Raw genomic sequence first — 19,626 nt, 5'->3', positions numbered from 1 at the left:
TATAGTAGTGATTTTTGGGACACCTTATATCACTGACGTTAATTTATTTATTTTTAACTTTGGTAATTTCTTAACTTTTGTAGTTGAATCCATATTTATTTTACTAGTCCTTTTTACACACATGTCTGGATTATAAGTGAAGACAAATTTGAGAACGTTTGCCACCCTCAGAAATGGCATCATTATGCTTTTTTTTACTATGCGAATGTAAATCAAGTTTTTTTTAATCTGCCACGGTTCTGAAACTATGTTGATAAACTGGGTGGGACGGAGTTGAGACTATTGCTGAAAATTGCTGCTTTAAATTGAAAAGATTCAAAAGTAAGAAGACACATACACAGCGGATAGTGCACTTGCCCCACTCCTTCCAGCGCCCTCCTCCGCACGACCCTCCCACCAACCCGGGACTGAAGTCACGTGTCTCACCGCCTAGCTTCTCAACGAGCCAACACCGCCACAAATCATACTAAGCCAGCACCGGTTTGTTGGAGAGAGAGAGAGAGAGGGAGAAAAGCGAGCGAGAGGAAGATGAGAAGCAGCGAGGTGTTCACGGGCAGAGAGCCACTCCATCACCAGAGAGTAACGATAACGAGGGTTCAGTAGAGGACAGACATCCAAAATGTCCCCGCATAGAGGAGGCTTTTGATAAGCATCTGAGATGAGCGACACACCGCTTCGGAGTCTCGTTCTCAAGCATTCCGCCTGGCAGCCACTGGGCTCGGGGGGCGCGCAGGCTTTCGACCGCCCCAGCTAAGCTGCGGCTTGAATAGAAGTGGATCTTTTTTTTTTAATTTTTTTTATTCATTTTTTGTGTGATCTTCGCAATGAGGGTTCTGACATCCAACTTGTTCGCGCTGCTTTTCCTGGGCGCATTTGCGGGGGTTTTCTACGTGTGGAGCTCACTCGAGGACCGCTTGGAGCGACACAAACGGAGGTTCGCGGTGCCGGGTGCTGGGTCGTTCTTCCCCAAACTCCCCGTGGATGTTTCCGCTAAAACTTTCCGGACTCTGCTTGCTGTCCCGGCGGCACACAGAACCCAACTCAAGGCTCACAACATAAGCGAGAACAACGCGGAAAGTCGCCATGACCACGTGAATGGGAATCGGGCAATTCCACAGGAGGAGGCGATCAAGTTGGACCCCCCCGTGGAGGATGGCATATTTTGGAGTGCCTGGCTAGAGGATTTACTCCCGGTGGGCTTCACGGAGGAATACGCTCGGGATTGGCGAGACAGGGCGAGGGCAGCGCGTGTCGTGAAGCTGGAGCCAGGATGCGGCAGAGTATCCAATCAGCTCGCCACTTTCGCGGATGGCTCCAAAGCGTGTGTGCGCTACGGGATCAACGCGGATCAGGTGCAAGGTGAAACTTTGACCTATTACCTTGCTTGTTTGCTGGGCATCACCAACGTGCCCCCGCTGGTTCTATCCCAGCTGAACAGCTACAGTGAACAATGGGGGGCGGTCAGGACGCGCCTAGGTGGGCTACAATGGAGCGACCACGCTGTGGTTTCTCTCACCGAGTGGATCTCCAACCTGACCGGGGTGGTCACACCTGCTCCGCTACGCCAGGAGAGCAGAGGACTTCACCCCGAGCTCCTGAACAAGACCACGGCGGAGCTTGTGGATCTCATGCAGTGGAGCGACCTGATCATATTTGACTATATGACAGCCAACTTTGACCGGCTGGTGAGCAATCTGTTCAGCCTGCAGTGGGACGCCCGCGTCATGGAAAGGGACACCAACAATCTCCTGAAAACGCCGCGTGGGGACCTGGTTTTCATTGACAACGAAGCCGGGTTAGTGCACGGCTTCCGGGTGTTGAACATGTGGGAGCATTATCACCAGACGGTGCTGAGCTCCGTGTGCGTGTTCCGAAAGAGGACCGTGCAGCGTGTGACCGAGCTTCACAAGCGCAGAGACTCCAGGACAAGGCTGCTGCAGCTCTATAGAGACAGCGAGCCTTTGTCAGCCAAGTTGGGCTTCCTTTCAGATGAGCACGCCACTGTCCTCCAGGACAGGATAGACAGAGTATACAAACACATTCAGGACTGCAAAGAGAAGTACGGCCAGATATGAGCATCCATGATGGACTCTGTGGCCCAAATATGCAAAGCAGACAGCTTTGCCTCGATTATCCAACTGAACTACCTCTTATGGATAAAATGTGACGCCTACTTTATAAGTATTTGTGCCAGCTTTATCCCTGCTGATTTATCTCACACTATGAATCCCACATTGTCCACTTATGTGATTAGAATCATATGTAAAGATTATAATAGTGACCGCATGGGGTGACATATATCCCCTCAAACTCTATGTGTTTGGATTATTGCCGTATGGTCTTTAATCTCGATATGAGTCCCAAGCCTTACTGTTTACAGTTCACTAGTTAATACTTTATTTCTGTTAACATATGGTCGCTTTTATATAGAAAATTATTTTGCACAGTCAGTTGCCATACAGGCGGCATGACACTTGTATTTTCTTTTTATTCAGCCTGATAAGTGTAGCATTTCAATTGTACATGATGTAAATATTGCTCACCAACTTGTTTGGGCAAAGTCAGAGGTCCACTAATTTAATGTGCATTGTAACATTCCAAAATATCTTGTCCCTTTCCCATTTTTAAATATACACTAATTTATGTTAAAACACTGTGTGCTGCTTAACTGTTATTATGGTGCGTCAAATATTTAGCGGCCCTCACAAGCCACTGTGCTGATCATTACAGTGCTTTCATTGTGTTGTATAAATGTGTGGTACAGGCATGAATGTTCCCTCTGAGCCATCCTGTCAGCCAAAGGCACGCTACAACGTGAATATGCTAATCCTTTATAATCTTACCAGGAATTATGAAGGAGGAGACAAGTGATATCATTTGATACTTTTCAAAAGGATTTGCTGTTTTATAACTAAATTGAAATTAGTTCCCATCTCTGTCTTCCACCTGAATCAAGGGCTTCATTAAATACATTCGTCTAGTCAAAAAAAAAAAAAATAATCTCCCCTTGTGGGAGACTGTGCTGCTGAGTGGCTAATTAATGTTTTTTTTTCTCTCAGATAAGGGCTTTGTTTACTGTTTTTCAAAGATTAAATTTTGAACTGTGAAATGTATTCAAAGCACACGAGGGCCTGAAGGTCAACATTACTTCTTCAGGCTTTTTCACTCACACCGCAAGAGTTTTTTTATTTGACCATTTTAAAAAGGCTCATTCTTAATAGTTCCATAACAGATTGGATTTCTCTGATCTTCAGAGTGAAAACCAAAGATATATGTTTGGAAAGTCACATTTTCAGCCTCTCACTATCCCGCAGCTGGTTTCTTTTACTACTTCTGTATGTTCAGCCAACTCCAGGGCGCATCACTATTTGCACAGCTCGTGGGATGAGAGGTTTTGCGTATGTTATTCGAACAGCGACTTATCTGTCGTTTTTATGCTTGGGGCACATGCAAGCGATTTGTGGTTTTGCCTGGTAGGTCACAATGGCAGCGATGCAGTGTACAGGGCTAAGCAGGTATAACGTTTTCACCCAGCGCAACCACCTGCTTCAGCTGCTTAGTAGATCAATATGTGCGCTCACTGTGGGGAAAGGAGGTCATGCTAACGGGTTGGGCGCTGGTTCTACAGTTAATATGTCGACTTGAGTTTCATTGGAGGGAGTTGGTGGTGTGTTACGTGGACTGTGCGTACAGCTGGGCACCATCTAAGCTTGCTTGTTCATGCTGAACCCTGCAAAGAGATTTACGATGGGTTGCAGACAGCAGGGATTAAACACAATGTTGAACTGTGGTCGGCATGTGTAAACCAGACTCACAACCCTCCTGCTTTTTCTGCCTTTCATGATTTGCCTCACATCTTGTCCGTCGAGCTTTGCTTCTATTGTTCACATCACTGCCTACTTATTTGGTAAAACAACTAATGAGCAAAAAAAAAAAAGGTTATGATTTTTTTTTTTTTAAATAATGTGTCCACTTGGTATATCACATCTAGCCTTAAGTTTTTGTGCATGGCTCACACTTTCTACTTGGTTTGTTTTGGTTAACAATGCAAAGTTTTTCAAGTCTACACCCAATTTATTCTCTTCCACAGGCAACAAAATCCTGTGACACTGCAATGAATTAAACTTTTCCTATAGCTCCTGGCACTAAAGCAGTATGTGGTACTTAATTACACTCTCAGAAATGCCAGTGTGCTGTGGTTCTCGTCACATGTGGCACTTTTGTGTATGTGTGTGTGTGTGTATAAAGAACCACCGGCTCAGGCGGCCATGCAGCCTGAGGCCCGCAGCAGGCCCCAGTACAGATCTGCAGGTACTTCAACTGATCTTCCTCTTATTTGTGCACATTACAAACATTCCAGAGGAGCAGAGGGAGGATCATCTCCATGGACACGCACACGCACGCAGCAATTTCCCCGACAGGAAAATGAAACAGGAACCAGCTGTGTACACAGACTTTCTTTAATGTTGAAGGTTTGAACCCTGATCATTTTTCATCTCACGTTTTATTACTCCCGCCAAAATGTGATGATTGATTTTGATAACAGTTTTTTTTAACATTAATAATTACCAGCCTAACAGTATCTCAGGCATAAAAAAAATTAAACAAAAAGGACAGGTGAAAGAACGTGTTGGTGTTTTGCTATTAAATAAGTGACTAACTCAGGGTCCCCCCCCCCCAAAGTGGGCTCGCCATGTGTGAGTGGATAGACATAACTGGCATTCTTTCGAGGCTACATCGTGCAGGGGACTTCCTGCGCATGGCTGAATGATTTCATTATAAAACACAGCACATAGGAGGAGAGTCACTTAGTCACAGCTGAGTGGATACCGTCCATAAAGGGTCAATCGTGGGGGGTTGGGGCAACGACTGGAGGGGCTTTCACATTGTGGGCCGGACATTCAGGGGCTGGTGTGCCGAGAGAGCTGGCACAAAGCCTGACTGTGTTCAAACCAGGGGTACAAACATAAGGTCAGGGCCTTTGGGTTTGTTCCTCAAGAAAGAACAAAGTTGTAGTCAGTCAGGGAACAGAACAACACATTCCTTATCCGAACCCACCCACCCCTCAAAAAAAACAACCTTATATCTGAATTACAAATACGTGCCTGTCGTCTGTTGTCGTTTTATATCTGGAAACATTTCGGGTCCACATTTCATTACATCTAGAAAGTTTAAGACTGAGGTTGGAGAAGGACACACACAGATGTATTCATCAAATGCAAGAGCAGATTTATCGTTTTGTATTTTCTGCAGGTCACCAAGCAAAAGGAAAATGATTAAAGAATGCTGTGTAGGTGCAAAAACGGCTGTTGTCCAATATTTCAGTCATGCCAAGATTGCAGATTAAGGAAAAAGATTACTCCCTACTTATCATTCTTTCTTATATGAATGTTTTTTTTGTTATATCACATTTAAATAGGACTCCAAATTTCGTTTTTTTTTGTTTTTTTTTTAATTTGACAAGCAGCAAAGATGATGACTGATATTTCAACTCAATATAATCTTGCAGTATGTACAACTTGAATAAGTCAGCAATGTCACAAAAAGACTTGTTATTACCTCATTTGAGATTCTCTCTTTTATCCTCCATAATACGATCTACTTAATGGTAGTCTTTGCACAAAAATAAATCCTGATTAATTTCCACTTATAATTCCATCCTATTTGTTATGCTTCACGCTCTAAAGGCTGTCACCAAAATGTCTTTCAGATAGTATTTCTTTTTATTTATTTGGACGTAAACATTAAAACTCCTTCACACAGAGGAAATAATATCACAATATAAAATCAATTTTTACGCACAGTAAACGCCCTATAATTCTATAATGAATTAACTGGATTTATTCCCACGAGCACAAACACTGGGGATGCAAAAACCCTTTCAATGAGCACTTCATGAAAATTGTGAGTTTTGCTATTGTCACCTTATAAAACAGTTTCCACATATCCTTATCGGCAATCTCTGACATTCATGGTTCTAAATGAACAAATGGTAAATAGCTGTAGCATACTTGACATCCACTCTTTTTGAAATTGGGTGCAGTTCGATTCGATGAGGGCTACTGTGGACCAGAGTCGGGAGTGATAAGTGAGCCCCGGTAAATATTTCACTCATCGACATTTTTTTTTTCATTTAGCAATTATTTTCTTGTAAGCGGCAGCATGGTGGACGACTGGTTAACGCATCTGCAGGTTCAGGGTCCGAATACGAGCACTGGCCTTCCTGTGTGGAGTTTGCATGTTCTCATGTGCCTGTGCGGGTTTTTTTTTCCGGGTACTCTGGTTTCCTCCCCGATTCAAAAAACGTGCATGGTAGGTTAATTGAACACTCCAAATTGTCCCAAGGTGTGTTTGAGAGTGTGAATGTTTTTTAGGCTATGTGTGCCCTGCGATTGGCTGGCAACCAGGGTGTACCCCGCCTACTGCCCGAAGACCGTTGGGATAGGCTCCAGCGACCCTCGTGCAGATAAGCGGCTTGGATAATGGATGGATGGATGGACTTTCTTGTAATTTCACACTTGGTGGGTGAAGCAATTATTTCAATAAAATTCTAAAAATTCCCCCAAAACGCACACGCAACCACTGTCAATACAAAAAAAGGGAGTATGTTGTCACAAAATACTTTTGCTTTTTATTGTTGTTTATTTTGTTTAGTGCTTGTTTGTGTCATCCATAAAGTGCGAAATTTGTTTATTCATAAGAATATTTGTGTATGGTTAGAGCAAGTTTTTCACTTCATGAGATTTGATTGACATGCTTTGGTGTTGATATTTCCATGTTATGCTGCATAGCTGCAGCAAGGGTGTCACTTTCTAGAGCATGCTCATTTGCATGAGGTTCATCTCTATGTAAATGAGAATTAGTGTGCTTATGGAAATGACTCTTGAGTTTTCTTTTTCACTCTAGTTTTTCAAAAACATTCCACTGTGGATTTTGTGTAAAGACCGGCACCTGCCCATTTCTGAATGAGCATGATGCTGTTATCTCCGAGCAAATATGAATACTGTAGAGCACAAATGTCAAACTCAACACCCGGGGGGCAAATCCGGCGCACCACGAGCATTGACTTCACGCATCTTGCTAAAATACCTAAATTACAAATTGTCTTCACTTTTAGAAACATTGAGATACTGCAAGTATGTTTTGTTACCAATCCTCTTTTTAAAATCTATTTGAACAAGCAGTTTTTATTTGCCTCTGTTTTATAAACTAGTCATTCAGAAAATAATGAAAATTATTTTTGATTTTGAATTGGTTACTCACGTAAAATAAAATATTATGATGTAATGAAATAACATTCAGGGATTTAAAATAGGCTCTGTGTTACTTTGAAAGCTTGAAAGGGTAAGTTATGACAAACACCAAATGCAAAAAAAAAAAAAATGGTATCAAAGTGGCACAGTAAATAATGAACACGCCCCAAACTTGAATGTATACATACAATAATACTATGACAAAACATGTCCCAGCTAAGGCATGATTTGCACCAATATCTTGTTTCTCTATCGCTGTTTCAAGAAGGCATGGCAGCATCTATACTTGGATACTTGGATCATGCCTCTTTCAAATAAGATACTGATTAGAATAGAATAGAATAGAATAGAAATCCCTTTATTGTCATTGTACTCAAGTGTGCAACGAGATTAGAGGGCTCCCCTCTCCAGTGCAATACAACAATAATACAGACAAATATATAAATTAGATAAATTAGAGACGAAATGTACAATATCTACCAAAAGAATTCACATCATAAACAGATTGATTAGCCATAAATGAAAGTGAATTTTACTGGACCATCCCCAAAAAATCAGATTTAGGCACGAAATTCGAATTCGGCCCTGAGACTTGCAGAGCAAATTGGCCTTAAAGGGCTAGTTTAGTTTTCAGGTTTTGCGCTTTGCTCAGTTTGCTGTGACAAAGTCATACAGGCTTTGTGCCAGACATGCCTGAAGTGCAGCGAGAATCAATACGTAGAAGGGCAAGAGGACGTGTGATGACAAAATTCTTCGACCCTGCTGAAAAAGCACATTCCCCCGGGCTGACTTGATCCCTTGCTGCTTCTCTTGCTCTGCCGGCTTCAGAGTGTAACCTATCCAAGGTGGTGCTCTTGAATTATAGCGTCCATTGACAGTGCGGGAACTCTGTAATTTGGTCATTTGTATGTAAATTGTGTGTTTGTGACACCATCATAGTCTGTTGTACTGCAGCTTTCCGTGCTTTACTTCCACACGGGAATGACGGAAGCTGTGAGAAGATGTCAGAAGAGTCAATCAGTCAGTAGATGGTTGACAAAGAGTATACAGAGAGAGAGAAGCGGAGAGCACTCAAGCATCCAGGGATGAGGACAGGCATTAAAGGTAGCTGCTATTTTGGGTTGGATCCAGGTGCTAGCCTCTCTCCCGCAGTATCAGTGGGAAAATGCGACCGCTCACCCGAGGCAAACAATAAGGGGCTTATGGCTGACTCTGTAGTTTCATTGTCATTTGAATAAGATTTGACATGCCTTGCTGATGGTGAGATGAGACCACCGAGTGAAGAATACACAAGACTGGGGGCAATCTGTCATAATTGTGGCATGATAATACAAATATAGCTTCATGAAGGTGATGTGAGTTGATGGATATTCAGTTTTGGCCTGAGTGCAAAAAGAGACCATAAACCAGAGTGGCTGAAGCCTACCAGTCTGGAGGGGAAAACAACGGAGACACTTTGTTTGTAAAGGTCAACAAGTTGGCTAGAAAATCCGATTCGTTCTCAAGTGATTCATTACCGCAGTAAATATCACGGTTAAAATGTCCCTTTGAAAATGATTTTCCCATTTTGAGTCAGAGAAAATAAAACACTGGGTGTTGTCTCTGAACCTTGAACAACAACTTTTTGGAAACTGCATCGTGTCCTTGATACCTCGGGCAGCTCCAACTTTCACTCCTCACCACTTTTGGTACAACATAAAAAGAAAGTGGTGACAGCAAAATGCCAAAGTCAAGGCTTCAAAGCACGCCCGCAGAGCAATAAATAACGTCACAGAAGCTGAATCCTATTCTTTTATGCACTCTATGGCCATTTGGAAGCTTCCATTTTCATCATTTCTCTGACCCAACAAACATGATTATGGAATACTTTTAGTTTTCGCACAGGTTCACTGTGTCAATGCATGGTGATTCTTTGAAATTTTTTTTTTTAGATACAAGCATCGTATGATGACTGAACTCAACTACTTCACAACGAGCCGCAGTTATGCTCGTAGTGCACGATTCTTCTTCTTCAAAAAAAAAGATGCTTGAGGATGTTCAATGCCACTCCCATTTGATGTTCACTGTCAAACTAAACACAACACAAAGAGAATTACATGTTGTGTATCTAACTCATTGGATTTGTCTTGCCCTCTTAGCGGAATGCTAACAAATAATGCAAAACTTCAAAGAAGCACTAATAAATACCACTGCCATGCTTTAATGGTGCAGTTTAAATTTGTCAAGGTGCTAGCGAGATTCAAGTGTGGCCTCATTTAAGTCTGGAACATATTTTATAGGTATTTCCATTCATACTATGGGGAAAAATAACTTCAGATTCAAGATTATTTAAGTTACATGTGTGGTCGTGGAACAAATTAAATGTGTATGTTCATAAGTTTCGAATGTTCTATAAAGCGCTTTGTTATAGCTGCAGCTGTTTTGAACGTGCTATATAAATAAAGATGCATTGTATTGTCTTGTTGGGCTAACGTTTTAGTGACCAGTCATGTTGTGATAGTAAAACAATCAAGAGTAGACTGATGGTATTAATGGTATTTGTGGGCGGGTGCGGGGATCTGGGTGCAAAAGCCAATTTCCTCTCTATTTTTTTAAGGGTGCTTGGAAGAGCGAGATAAATGACAATTTCAGCTATGGGACTGAAGCATTAGTCCAGGCCGACTTCTTTTTATTGTTATTTACGGTGATGCTCATTGCTTTTGGATAGGAACTTTGACCTGGATTGTATACCAAGCCTAGGAAGCCTAAAAAAAAAAACAACAACAACAATAAAAAAATGATAGGACCGGTTAAGATGAGCCTCACCAAGAGAGATTCTTCTTGCCCCACAGCATTAGCAAAGCGACAAAGAACTGGTTCATTTTATTGGAGAGGTCATAGCAGTGGTCATGTGAATTGAGACACACTTGGTCCTTTGTGAAGTCTTTTTCCATCCACAATACTGTAGTCTTATGACTTCCCCCACTTGACGAGCGAAGCACATAGTTGTTGTCACACGCTTTACTGACTTGTCTCAAAAAGGAAGTCTTCCGGCCTCTCTCACAGACAGACCCAGCTATTATGTCACACCTGCAGGGCAAGTCTAGTGTTTTACCACAACCTAGCAGTACCTCAAACAAAAGAAAACCAGAGTAGGTATAGCGACGCATTTCCTGACCTAAATCCTTGCGGCGACTCTACAGCCTTTGAGTACACAAAGAGCAAATCTAAATCCTTTCAACTTGTGTGCCTTCAACAAGGCAACACTGTGTCGCGTCTTAATTTAAGTTTCCACTATTTTTAACAATTTTATTTGGTCACATCTGATTTTCCTGTGTAAATATTTACTATATAATGCGCAGGAGGTAGGGGCTCAACCTTTAGGCAAGCTCCAATGACATCGACAAAATCAGTTTTGTTCGGAGACAAATGTTTTTATTTTGTCATTTCTAAAAGTGTCTTTGTAATGCAGCAGTTTCTTCAACTAGGCAATCATTTTTATCTGCTGTCCTTTTTTGCAATTTGAAACTGCCTCATATATTATCATTTATCTTTAAAAGGGGCTAAGACAGAGTTTTATTGAACACCTGGGGTGTGAAATATATGTCACTCGAAATGGCAAAATTCATTGCCATCCAGTGGGAAATGAAAAACTGCATTTACTGACTGTGTGCGTGTGTGTGTGTATTGGAAGGCAATGCCGAAAAAGTACAGCATGTTGACAAATAACTCTGATGGGCACTTCGCTTTTCATTTAATAGCATAGACCTTGTCATCTGCATGGCTTCATTCCAGACATTTTCATCTAGAAATGCGGTTAGCATTGAATGCTTTTTGCTATGTAAATGGTTGGGATACAACTTATTTACATCAATTAATTAAACAAATCAGTTGCTGGTAAAGATCCAGTACTTCTTGAAATGTCTTTTGCCCAGCATGACTGTGATGTAGAAAGTTATGCTTCAATGAATTTGGTGTGGAAGCGACAGCGAGGCCTGCCACTCATTGTGAATTGGTTCAGCTGGGTTTCTTTCCTTTCTTTAAGCAAAGAATCTAAATAAGGAGGAAAAACATGTTTGCCTTGTGCTATGTTAGTATCTTGGAAGTATAAGGAGGAATACTAGGCAAAGAATATGGTAAGTTGAAAAAGTTGAAGGATTAGACAAGGCCAAATAACTACAAGGAGATGTACATAGTTACAACAACACACTATGTCCTTCCAAAATAAACAAGGGTGCGCTTTTCTTTTAAGTGTCATAATGTGTTGATTTGACCTTGATGAACGAAACCAAGGAAGGCGACAAAATACCAACTGGCCTCAAACTGAGTCATGATTCAGTATAAGAGGGTTGTTTTCTTTCTAAAGTGCTGTTGGGACTTCAAACATAAGAGTGCATGTGATCTAATATTGGCTCCATATGAAAGCACCTGAATAAATTCTATTGTGATTTGGCGTCGCATACAGTCATGACAAGTATTAGGCCACCATTAAATTTGTTGTTTTTGCAATGCAATAATGACTCTCGATGGCTGCGGACGAGCTACATGAGAATTGCAGTTGATTGGTGGAGAAATATTTTTCTGTTCCTTGAACACAGTTGATGTGCTCTTGAGCAAGTCAGAGGGACTGGTGAACCTTTTTAGCCTTAGCAATGTGGGCGGTGTGGCATCATTAATGTTCAGAATATGCAATACTTTAATTAATTGAACTCATTTGAACATTTTTTCAATTCAACAAAAATATATTAGCTTCTAGTTAACTGTGAGAATGTTATCAGGTTTGAAGATCAGTATGTTATTCCTAAATGATGTCAGAAACTCTTCGAAAGGATTACCTATGTGTTAAAGGGCGAAAAGGATACGTTTGAACTGATCTGGAGACCTTTTATTTCATCCATCCATCCATCACTCAGCAGAGTCAAGGGACACATTATCAACACGTGCATGACATAGTGAAAGAGAACCATGAATGTGTCCCTCAGTGACGGAAACAAACGCAATGTTGTCACAACATACAGTTACAGACAGGGGCGGCATCTTGGGTGACTTTGGGCATGCTGATCATGTTGTGTAAAACTGAAAAAGTCAGGTCAGACACTGACCCCAGCCATGTTGTGTTTTTATGACCCCCTAGCCTTTTAAAACAAACTCCCTCCCAAGCACCAGCCTTAAATTCTCTGCACTTTTTTATTTTCCATACCTTGCTGCTACGTGCAGCCAACCACGCATCTTGTAATCTGTGTTTCCAATTTTAATTAGAAGTTCTAGGATAGTTCATCTCTGACTAATCCGTCTGACGAGCTGGATGTCAGCACGTTGCTTTTCATAGGTTTAAAGATGCCCAGCAACACCTCCCTTTTCACTTGTGCTGCAGCCCTTTATGCTTTCCAGGTGTTCCCATAATTCACAGCGCCCCAAATACCATAAGGACATTCCTGAACTTCAGAGGCACACCAGCAGATGAGGGTGTAGATTTATGGCGTGCTGATGGACAGTGCAAGGGGGAGTGCAGCATGGGTGAGAAAGAGCAAAGGGACACTTCAAAGATCAGGAAGGGTTGCTGCTGTTCTCCCCAATGCTTCTTTCAAAGATATATTCACAATTCTCACGCGCTCGGTGCCTTTGACAGCTGCAGTGTTCAATGAATCACTACTTTGCACACTTTCAATATCGGTTTCATTTTTTATCCACCATGACAAGCGCAGCAGGCAGCTCAAACGGTGCCCCATTTAAGATGTTTCTATCTTCCTCAAACACACGTAATTATCAAAGACAAGGTTTAGCTTTTCATTTCTCATGATTTCAAAGGTGACCCGTTGTGGATTGCCTCCAATTGTCTTTTATTGCACCTGGTTACAATATTCTCCCCACTTTGAAATGCCACCTCCTTCTTGAGATAGCCGGTGACTTTGATGGTAAAATCCAAGGTCATGTAGAAATGTGCATCTGGTTCCGTATGTGAGTAGATTTGCATTTGCATGTGTGCTGAGCATAACCCTGTGCGCTCAACATGCTCGTTTTATACTGCAGCAGCTCTTGCTTTGTGACAGTGATCGCTGTGCAGGGCCTGTCTTTTTTTTTCTGAGGTCTGCTTCTGATTTGGGTTGTATTGGTGTGACAAAAAACGACATATTTCATGGAATTGTGCTTAACAATGCCAGATAACACAAAAGCAGCGTAGATAGCACAAATATTATGGACACGAACACCTTGGTTGTTTTCAGCTCTGTCAAGCATTTCTTTCTGCGAGTAAGATGTGTGATGAATACCAAAATAAACATGATAAGACTTCAGTTTTGCTTTATTTTCCCATTGGTTGTCATCATTAAAGGGGCCATCCTGTTCCAATTCTGGAAGTTATTTCCAGGAACTAGGGCGAGCCAAAAGGCACTGTTTGATCATTTTCACTGCTCTCACCGAGGTTTAGCCTCCCAACTTGGCCAGTCAGTCATGAAAGCAAAAAGTATGTATTTTGTGTCACCTGCAACAATGACTTTTATAATCAATAGATGTACAATTATGATTGACCATATACTAATAGGATATTATATAGCATATGCATTTGGGAATCTTTTGACAGTTCACGGTAAAGCCTTGTTAGAACTTTTTTTTTGTTGTTGTTGTTGATTCTTCCTCTTCTTCTTCTAGGCAGTCATTGTGAAGCGGCGCGAAAGTGCAAAAGCCCAATTCCGGACCTGTGTGCTTGCCCTGGCGTGACACACAGGGAGTATAAATAGAGGCGGCCCACATATCATTGTGCCAGACAGAATGTGACATCTGCTGTGCAAAGTGTCTGAGAACCTCCTAACTCTTCTCCATTTCTCTTCCCTCCCCCCTCGCACCTTTTATTCTTCCCAGTGATCCCATTCCTGCTCTCCCCTTTCGCCCATTTGTCTCTTTTTGTTTTTCTAGTATTTCCTGCTCTTTCTCTCCATCTCATTCCATTCGTCTGCCTCCTTCTAATTGCCCCTTTTGCCCTCCCCCTTCACACTTACTGCCACACATCTGTTGCCATGTGTTGAGCGCAGTGGAAGGGACTCAATTCTTTTTCGGGCAACGAGGTCTTATTTCAAAACATACAGTGGGAAATAAAGAGGCAAGGGAGATGGAGGAATATGAATTGAGGGGGGGAAAAGGGTTGAGGTTAGTTGGTTAGTTGAAAGGATGCTATTGGGCTCGCCTCCAATGATTGAAATCCTGATTTCATATTTACATTTGTTAACAAATTCTTCCTCAGGGAGCCACACATGCATGCAAATACAAGTTAATCCCTTGGGATTAAGCCGTGTATTTGCGAGGCAATTTTGAAAAGGATTGCAACTCTGCGAGAGATAAAAGCAGTCATTGTGATTCTCTGCAGGTTATTCCTCAACCAAAGCCCATGCTAATGATTCCGCGCTACAATTCTCTGCTCTCACTCATCCTGTGCAAAATCAGGTTAACCTTTCTTTTCCTATTTTGTCTTATATTACTTCACTCAGTTGCATGACCTATTGCTTTTACACGGTGCATCCATACATAGGAACGACACCGAATGGATCGGTTAGGGCATTCTTCCATTTGCTACATACATTCAACCACTGCACTAGCTTTTGTTTTTCCCAGAAGCACACCACTTAATCTCATAATCTGCTTTCACTGTGACTCGTTTTGAATTCATTCAGAAGCAAGGGACAAAGAGTGGCAGACTGCAAGGCATGTACACAAGCACACCACATGCTCATGCACACTGCCTGAGTCACGATGGCAGCCAAATTAATGAGCATCTTAACAGTTATTACATTTTTTTTAATGATTCATCCTTCCTTCGTTCTTCATCTCTCCTTTCCTTTTCATCCTATGCTTTTCATAGCCCCCCCCCCCACTTCCTTTGACAGGTAGTTTTCCATTAATGTTTGCTGACACAGCGCTGTGTTCGTCCTCTGGCAGGCCAATCATTACTTTAAGAGTTGACAGTGAAGATTCACAGTAGGATAGTGTGCGAGAGGGAGGGGCTGTAGGAAGATGGCAGCCTGTCCAACTGTCAATCGGAGAAACGCCGCAGGTTATCTTTTCATCCTTTTGTTTGCTTGCAGACTGCTTTGCCGTCTGTGAAGATGAAATTCTATCTTCATCCTTTCACTCAGTGCCTTCCTGACTCGTCCATCCAACCCTTTTGCAAAACCTGTTCTTTCCTTATTCCTCTTCAAAGCTGTTCTTACGTTTTTCTTCTCTTCCATTTTTTCCTTGTCTTCACTCCCCCATGTGGCGATATAACAGCACATAAGCCAAAGATTCTCCTTTTTTGTCGGGAAAGGTTGATCGAGTGATCATTGAGTAAATGTCACCCACCTTTAAATCTCTAATTACCTCAGCGATGGAGCCAAATGCATTTGCAGTCACTCATCTTCCTCCAGCTCCAAGCTTAGGAGAGAAATAAGGGATACATTGCCCACTTTTAACTGGCAGGTGCAGTGGTACCTTGAGTCCAGTGCTAGACTTTAGACCATGGGACATGTTATGTTATTGTCAATGCTAAAATAAAGGGTGATTGATTTCAAAATTTCTTTGGGGACTGCGTTTCACATTTCTTTTCTAAACACAGCATTATCATGTATTTTTACGTTTTACTGGGTAGGCACTCAATGTTTTAAACGCCAACAAGCGCCATATAGACAAAAATAGAGTTACAATTATAGCAGTTTACCCATGTGTGCTGTCACATCTCTTAACCCTGCCGAACCAAACAACTACATTGTACTCTAAGACTAAACAAAAATTTGTTTTGCAGAATCGAACAAGTATGATTCACATTTTACTGCAGTGACCATATTCTCAATTGAAGCCAATCACAAGCTCATTCCGATGTCATCACAAACTTGACACTTATGTCCTCAAACATGTCTCTGCCCGTTGTTTCTTGTTAACTTGCAGCTAATATAGCTTTTAGCGGGCTTAAATGTGAGAATAAATTATAATAATGTATGAAAGAGTCCAACAGAAATAATGACATGAATAGCATCGTGACATCAACATGCATGTGTCTTGTCCTGTCCTACAATAGTCCACCAACACACAAGAAATATTTCCCCTTTGTTATGGTTTATTTTTTTGTAGCATTGTGTATGTGAACTATTAAAGTAATTCAAATGATTTATGTTTGGTGTATTGTTTTTTTTTTTTTTTTTTAGATTACTAATTAATTTCATCCATACATAATTTGGGTAAGAAATTCATTAAAGCTACCAAAAATTTGTGGGACCACTGGGGAGCCCAAAAAAAGTATTTTTAAGAGCGGAAGATGAGAAGGAAAGAAGCTGCTCTTGAAAAAGAACCAAAACTGTTACCAAAATCGGTACATCGGTGGCATTGTTGTTTATTATCAGGTCTGCAGATTCTACAAGAACACCTTCGCTGATGTCGGTCAACCAGAACTGGAGGATAGCGGCGACGAAGAAGATAACTAACTCTGTACACTTGATATGATTTGTCTCTCCCTTTGAAAGGTTGGGGACATGTGTTAAATTAAATTGCGATCAAGGGGTTGTTTAAATGATTGTCTGAAATGATCACTCACAGCTAACCACCGTCCACTGTGTCGCCATATCAACGTAGACTATCCTAAATAGAAAACATTAGCTATAACTTGGAACAAGAAATGAAACTGGAAAAAACATCTCACTTATTTCACAAAAAATGGAGATAGCTGCTGTTGCATTTGAAGTCATTATTTCTTCCTGACAAAGAAAAGAATAATATACACACATGCCTCAACCAGTTCATTTATACCTCTAATTTAGTTGTCCTTTTCTGCAACTGTGAGTATGATGAGTCCCAGACAACGAAGATTATGCCCCACAGGGACATCAGGGATTCAAACCCAGCTGACTTGAGTTTCCATCCTGTGAATGTTTCAAATCCACACCAGTGCCAGGATGCCAGACATCAGGGAGCATAGAGGAATATTGACCACATTTAGCGCGCTGCTGGGAGGGATCACGGGGGAAACACTGAATGTCATTACTCTAAAACACAAATGTCCTGTCTTGTGTCCTCAGCCATCCATAATGACTGGGCAGGAGTTCAGTCGAGGCAGAGAGTGCATGACAGTTGAAAAAAAATGACTTTGTGCATTTTTTTTTGCATATAACCTATTTTATGTTAACATGATTATTCGAATACTTATTTATATGAGTTTGGTTTGAATCTTTGCTATATAACGATCCATCCATCCACGTTTCTTTGCAAGGGAGCTTGAGACTATGTCAGCTGACTGGCTGAGACACACAGATCTCTTCAAGCTGGGCAGCACAGCACAAGTCTATTCCACGGCAGCCCCATCAATTTGCTTACTGTCACGATGCCAAATACCACAGTACCCCATCTGGAGTCCATGCCTCAGTGGGCTCAAACTATTTTGGCACCAATGGGCTGACCTACGCAATATTAGACAGGTGGTTATGATGATCCAGACCAGTGAATTCTACTTAAATGTCATTTTATTTCATCTTAAAACCCGGAGGACCACAGATAAGAGTCCCACTACCATCTTTAATCACTTCCACTAATCATGTAGGGTGATCCCCAGACACTCAATTTCTGCCTCTCTAAGAGAAGAGTCAACCATGAAAGCAACAGAAAACTGCTCGTTGTGAATCACTGCCCTACAATTAGTGGTGTAAGAGAGTTACCCTGATCACAGAGTGAGTAGAAGAGGAAGTTGGGATCAAACAAAATAGCCAGGGATGGTGCAATAAACGCCAAGACACTAAAGCAGTACAGAACATGAAAAGGAAGTGCAACTACAACAAAAGAATATATTTTTTTTGGGGGCCAATTACTTAAGTACGAATGTATCAGAAGATCAGATTCCAAGAAAAAAAGTTACAAAAAACGATTTAGAATATTTGGAAAAAAAGAAAGAAAAAAAATGATCTCATATGCGAATTTGCTTTTGCCTAACTGTAAATAATCATCGACTGCAGTTTTAAGTTGTAATATCACAATTCCCCACTAAATAGCAGACAAGGCTTAGTTGTGCTGCGTTATCTTCTTCCACCTTATACTACAACATGAGCGACCGAAGCCTAATAATTTTGGCGAATGTGGACGATATGTAGGACGTAGTACATCAGTAACATTCAAATTTTGATTGAATTGATTTTTGTGAAAAAATGCACACAATTAGTTCCTGCACTATAGTTGGTTTCTTGTTCAGCAATTTGGTACCTTCCTTGAACTGTAATTCTTATGCAAGAGAGCCCTTTGCACTGGGAAAAAAACAAATCACATTGTGTGGTTATTCTCCCAGTTCAGGGTGTCGCCTGCCTACTGCCCGAAGACAGCTGGGATAGGCTCCAGCGCCCCTGTGACCCTAGTGAGGAGAAGCGGTACAGATAATGGATGGATGGATGGTTAATATCTTATTTGCTTCAAACCCTTAGCTGTCGTGTTAGCATATCTGATTTTTAATACATGCATTGAAAAATGTATTATGAAAAATGAATGAGATGGAACACGTATTTTGTAAATATGCATATATTTTATCCATATTTAAAATGTAATTTTTGTCATACATCTGGTGAAGGAAGTCCGTAGTCCTGTGTGGACCCCGAGTAGCGCTGATGGAGAATTGTGATTCCCTTCAGCGTTTAACTTGCCCATCCCTTATTTACAGTATCACTGGAGAGGTAGGTGAGCTCCAAGACAGTAATGAGTTGATTTGCATGGAGCATGTGAAAACATCTCAGATGTATTCACACAGTAGGATGGATTGCGAAATAGGGCATGTGGAATAAATTTGAAATCAGACATTAAAGTTGCTTATAAAACATTATATCTAAGAACTCTAAAGCAAAGTTTTTTTTAATCGGCAGACTTTTTTAAGAATACTCAAAAGGGAATGAATAGATATTTTCTTTGGCATTCCTGTAAACTTTGGCACTATAAAGTTTTTGTACATATATGGATCTTTTTGACAGTTGTTGAGTTCACCGTTTTATAACTAGCCTACTGCATAAAAAGTAAGCTCATGTGTGTTTGGTAAACCATTTATTTGTGAAATAAACATTTTACTCTTGGAAAGTCTTTTCATTTCTCTGCTAATGTCAAGGACTTTATTATGCTGTTGCTCTTGACTGTTGTTTGGTGTTTAGTGGGTTGTATAATTTATTTATTTATTTTCTTAGAAACAAAGCATGATGACAATTTAACAATGTATTCATTTAACAATCAAGAGTCTCCGTGGCATGTGGAGGCAGCATAAACAGCCACAAAAGCCTGGCACCTCCTCCTCATGCAGGTCAGCAGCTTGGTCACACACTGCCGTGGAATCACAGCCCATGATTCCACCATTTCTCGTAAGTCAGCCGACATGGTTGTGTTAGTCACTCCGACATAAACAGCAGCACAAGTG

At 41.2% G+C, this 19,626-nt stretch overlaps 1 protein-coding gene across 1 annotated transcript; it reads left to right on the top strand.

Moving 5' to 3' along the window:
- Positions 1-464: 464 nt before the first annotated feature.
- On the top strand, positions 465-2,651 carry fjx1 (four-jointed box kinase 1). The gene has a single exon (XM_088297474.1). The coding sequence runs from the start codon at positions 825-827 to the stop codon at positions 2,073-2,075; it is 1,251 nt and encodes a 416-aa protein (XP_088153600.1). The 5' UTR covers positions 465-824; the 3' UTR covers positions 2,076-2,651.
- Positions 2,652-19,626: the final 16,975 nt, after the last annotated feature.

Source organism: Idiotropiscis lumnitzeri, chromosome 6, assembly GCF_059441095.1.
Source record: "Idiotropiscis lumnitzeri isolate Australia: NSW breed Sydney's pygmy pipehorse chromosome 6, RoL_Ilum_1.0, whole genome shotgun sequence".
In the NCBI taxonomy this organism is placed as follows: Eukaryota; Metazoa; Chordata; class Actinopteri; order Syngnathiformes; family Syngnathidae; genus Idiotropiscis; species Idiotropiscis lumnitzeri.
Note: the sequence above shows the minus strand (reverse complement) of the source record. Positions and strands in the feature narration are given on the sequence as shown.